The sequence below is a fragment of the Arachis ipaensis genome, chromosome B05 (assembly GCF_000816755.2).
Source record: "Arachis ipaensis cultivar K30076 chromosome B05, Araip1.1, whole genome shotgun sequence".
NCBI lineage: Eukaryota > Viridiplantae > Streptophyta > Magnoliopsida > Fabales > Fabaceae > Arachis > Arachis ipaensis.
Window position 1 is genome coordinate 19,938,595 of NC_029789.2, and position 4,193 is coordinate 19,942,787.

Consider the following 4,193-nt stretch of genomic DNA (forward strand, 5'->3'; position numbering starts at 1 on the left):
GTGAAACGATAATGCATGCATGCGGGTTTTTTTTTTCCACTAAACTTGTGCCAACTTAGTTGATACAAAAATGTTCGTATATATCATCACTGATTATAAATTAAAAAATTGATGACTTTATAAAACCTAGCTAACTAATTAAACCTAATTTCTATATATACCCTTTTTTATTCTTTTATGAATAAAAATTTCGGTAATTTGAGCATCAGTGTGAAGATATCTCCCCAGACCCTTATTGTTTTTACACTTTTCCAGAGACCTACTGAGACAGGTTATTCCCATCTTTTTTATATTTCCTTCAATTATTGAACCATAAGTTCTTCTTTCTTCCCTTCTTTTTGGTCAGGGGCGAATCATAAGTCTATGGGACCTATCCTTCCCTTACCATAAAAAGAGGTCTTTAGTTTTTGGATTATATAAGCCTTTAGTAGTCTCCAAGCATAGTTTTTTAGGCCGAAAAATCTGTGTGAGCGTTGGCTTCCCTTATGTATTTTAAGGGTTTCTTCTTTTTTGCACCAAGATAACCTTAAGAAGGGAAAAATAACAAGTTCAAGAGAATGAGAATTATATATATTACCATTACTATATCACTATTCCTAATTCATACTAGGATTCAACTTTACAAGAAAATCTATTGAAGCTATCAAAATCTAAGAAAATTACAGAGGTATTGTCCTTTGTTCTGAGTGTCTTAGCCTCAGCCAACAATGAACTAGCAATCTTTTCTGCTAAATTCTCTCTCTCTGTACAGTATTTCTCCCTCATCTGTGCATTTGAGAAAACAAACTGTTAGAACAAATTGCTGCGAAATAGCACAATAGCACCAAATAAACTCCGAATAGAAACAAAAGTTTAGTGTAAAACCTGAAGCACTAGCTGAATTGCCTTCTTCATGCTGATGACATCCCAAAGCCCGTCACTGAAATTTGCAGATACGAAAGCATATTTACAATAGCAAAATATGAATGTGAAAGCAAATAAACTAAAATAGTTCATAGGGACTAAAGCGTTCTCAGAAACCAAAAAGACCAAGATTTTAATAAAGCCACTTATTTCACCCATACTAATTCTAGAAAGATATCCTCTTAAGTCGTAAGACACAGACTGAGTATATTAAGACAAGTTCTGTTCTTCTGAAAAAGTATATTCATAAAAAGCATATATCATAAGCAAAATCACCTAGCTAGAACGGCAAAAGCCCTGCTTGCTTGATCAATATGCACAACTTGACTAATATAAGGCTCTGAGCTGAACCGGGAATCCTGCTGTTTCAGGAATTTGTCCCCAAGCATCCTTGCAAGATTTATCCCTGCATCAATGTGAGAACCAAAAACAGCAATTGCCAAGTCAATATTGAGATTGAGAAAAGTGATCCTCTTTTTTAATGAATAAAATTTTCCGCATACCATATAAACGTGTTTCCCCATCTTTCAATGGTTCACCAGTCTCTTCAATTCTCTGTCTTTCAGAATAAGTTGTTATCTTGTGATCTTCCGACATCTTGATTTGTTCCCCATTTACACTGCCAAAAATAATAATTGATGAGTTTCATATACCCATCATAGCAACAAGAACTCCGGTCCAGGTAAACCAACACATACAGCAATTGTTACATATAAGCACCTAAAATACTGCAAAAACTTGACAAAACTTCATAATGATATGAATTACAAATAGAAAAATTCCACACTCAATTCTTTTCAAAAGTTTGTTATACCTCAAAAATTCTAAAACAACAAAGGACAGGATGTTCATGTACAAAAGTATTATCCACCAATGGAGTTATAGAATGTGTGTCTCTCCGTCTAACAATAGAAGCGAAGCAAGTCTAAACCATCAACAATATTATTTCATTTCTGATAGTCCAATTATCATCCCACCTTGGATAAACATACCTCATAACACAGGCAGAGTCTCCAACATTTGCACATTGTGCAAAGAAATTTTCACCATCGGCCCACACCAGAAGCACTGTTGCTGTACATCCCTGCAAAGAGTTTATTGGAGCACACAATACCTCATAGTAATGATTCAAGCATGCTTCTGTTTGAGAAAATGCATCTCTTAGAATTTCTGAAGCATCATGAAGTGATAAAATCCGCTCCCTTTTTGATGAATCCAATAATATATTAGCAATTATCTCAGGAAAAAGTCTGAAAAAAGAAATTTGAGAAAAATTAGTAATATTTCATATACTAAGAAGAGCAAGAACCATGGATCAGGATATAAAATTTGGCCTCCACTAAAATTTAAACACTAACTTGCTTGCGGATTTAGCAGCCCCATCTCCACCATGTCCATCGCAGATACCAAATAGCCCAAACTGCAAATTGGGCATTGAAGTGGGTTAGCTCCACTCCCTATATAATTGTGAAAAACAAACTATTGAAGGAATGCCATGAATATATACAGAACCTGATCCAGCCCAGGCAGAGGCCATTGATAATAGCAAACATCTTCCATAGCAAGCTGTTTTGCTCCTCTACGCAAAGCCATGGGATCTGATGCCATACCAACTCCAAATGGAATGCGTTGCTGATTTTGTGCAGCAACATGAACCTGCCATACAATAAAGTAACATAGAAGTAAGTATAGGATTGTTTTACAAAAGAAGCAAATGCCATAATCTATGGCATCCAAAAATATAAGCACAACTGCATGCTCACTCCAAGTATCACCATGATAATGTAAACAATATAGCACATAGATTGTATAGTGAAGTTTCAAAATTGAGACTTTTTAAGATCATATACAAGAATCTGCTTTTTTCTGAACAAAGAAAAAATAATCACATATAGCCTAATTAGTACCCCACTGTTAGGGGAGGCAGTATATTGGAAGAATAAAAACTGCTCTCTGACTCAATCTAAAAGGAAACTGCAGTATGATTCAGCTTAGCTAAATTCTATATTATATAAAAAAAACTTATCCCCCTATTCTGTATGCAGGAAACATGAAGGAAACTGTATTTAAATAAATCTCCAAAGAAAGACTACAAAATATTCCCATGTAAAAGTATTATTGGATAGCAATGGGGTACAGGAAACTTGTTTATAGATTACCAACTAAATTTTATCCACCCATAAAACCTAAAGACAGTCCCTTCGCATCTAATATCACCAATAAAAATACAAACTTTGCATCTATAATAATCCAAAAGGTGGCAGTTAAATGAGATTCAGCCAGAACACATACACTTATGTTCGATGTTGTTCCAAGTGTTATGATATCGCCATCAGCAAGATTCACTGGATCTCCCCAAAGCCTGCTTCCAGTGTCTGGATGGTTGATTGGCCTAGAATTCAAGAGTGTTCCATTTAAGCTACCCATATCCACCAACTCCCATTTCATTTTCTGAAAAATAATTTTCAACAAGGATTACTGCACACCATACCAGACATCGTCGAAAACCCAATGCAGTTACAAGGGAACATAAGAAAAGAAAAAGAATTTTTACATCCAAATTCCAATTTATCATGGCATGCTTTCCCGAAACCTCTGAATCCTTTATCACCAAATCGCTTGGAGGAACTCTTCCCAGGGTGAGGGGCAGACCAGCAGAATTCATAGACTGTACAGAACATCGAATCCCCCGGGAAGGACCACTGATAACCTCCAGAGTAAGGCAACTTCCTGCACTCCTAACGCAGATACATGTTGACATGTTTGGCATATCAAGACAATGCAAATAACACATAGCAGCTGCAAACAAATCAAAAGAGAGTTAAGAAATTACTTTGACCAAGGATATCTCTCTCCAGAGAATCCAGAACCCTATTATTCTGGAGATGCTGATGCTGATGGTGATGCTTTTGTGCTTCAGCTAAGAGAGCAGGAGAAAGCCTGAGGGTTTGACCAACATCAACAGAGTCTGCAGACATAACATCTAAAACCAAAGCATCCCCTTGCGGTGGCGCATTTCGAATCGGAAGCCTCGGCTTGCGTACAAGGCCAAGTGATCGAGGAGAGCGAAAATGAACTTCGTTGGGGTGACAAGCACCTTCGAGATCATAATCTCTGGCCAATTCATTGCTCTGATTATTGCTATTATTATTGGAGGGCAAATTGGCATCGTTGGCATCACCTTCTTCGCGAACGAGAGGTCTCTCTAGCTCACCAACAGCGACCTACAAAATTGGGGATTCAGAAGACAAGTGTTGAATCGAGGGAAGTGACGCAAGATTCGCAAGATT

The 4,193-nt window shown here is 36.9% G+C and overlaps 1 protein-coding gene across 1 annotated transcript in view; it reads right to left on the reverse strand.

The window, feature by feature from the left end:
• The window catches only part of LOC107643270 (protein phosphatase 2C 70-like), a 4,290-nt gene continuing 638 nt past the window's right edge, over positions 542-4,193 (reverse strand). Inside the window, 11 exon segments of the mRNA XM_016346861.2 lie at positions 542-765; positions 865-919; positions 1,180-1,309; positions 1,407-1,522; positions 1,896-1,987; positions 2,018-2,153; positions 2,262-2,323; positions 2,416-2,559; positions 3,196-3,354; positions 3,458-3,633; positions 3,737-4,165. Coding sequence (XP_016202347.1) covers positions 607-765; positions 865-919; positions 1,180-1,309; positions 1,407-1,522; positions 1,896-1,987; positions 2,018-2,153; positions 2,262-2,323; positions 2,416-2,559; positions 3,196-3,354; positions 3,458-3,633; positions 3,737-4,165 — 1,658 coding nt within the window. The 3' untranslated portion in view covers positions 542-606.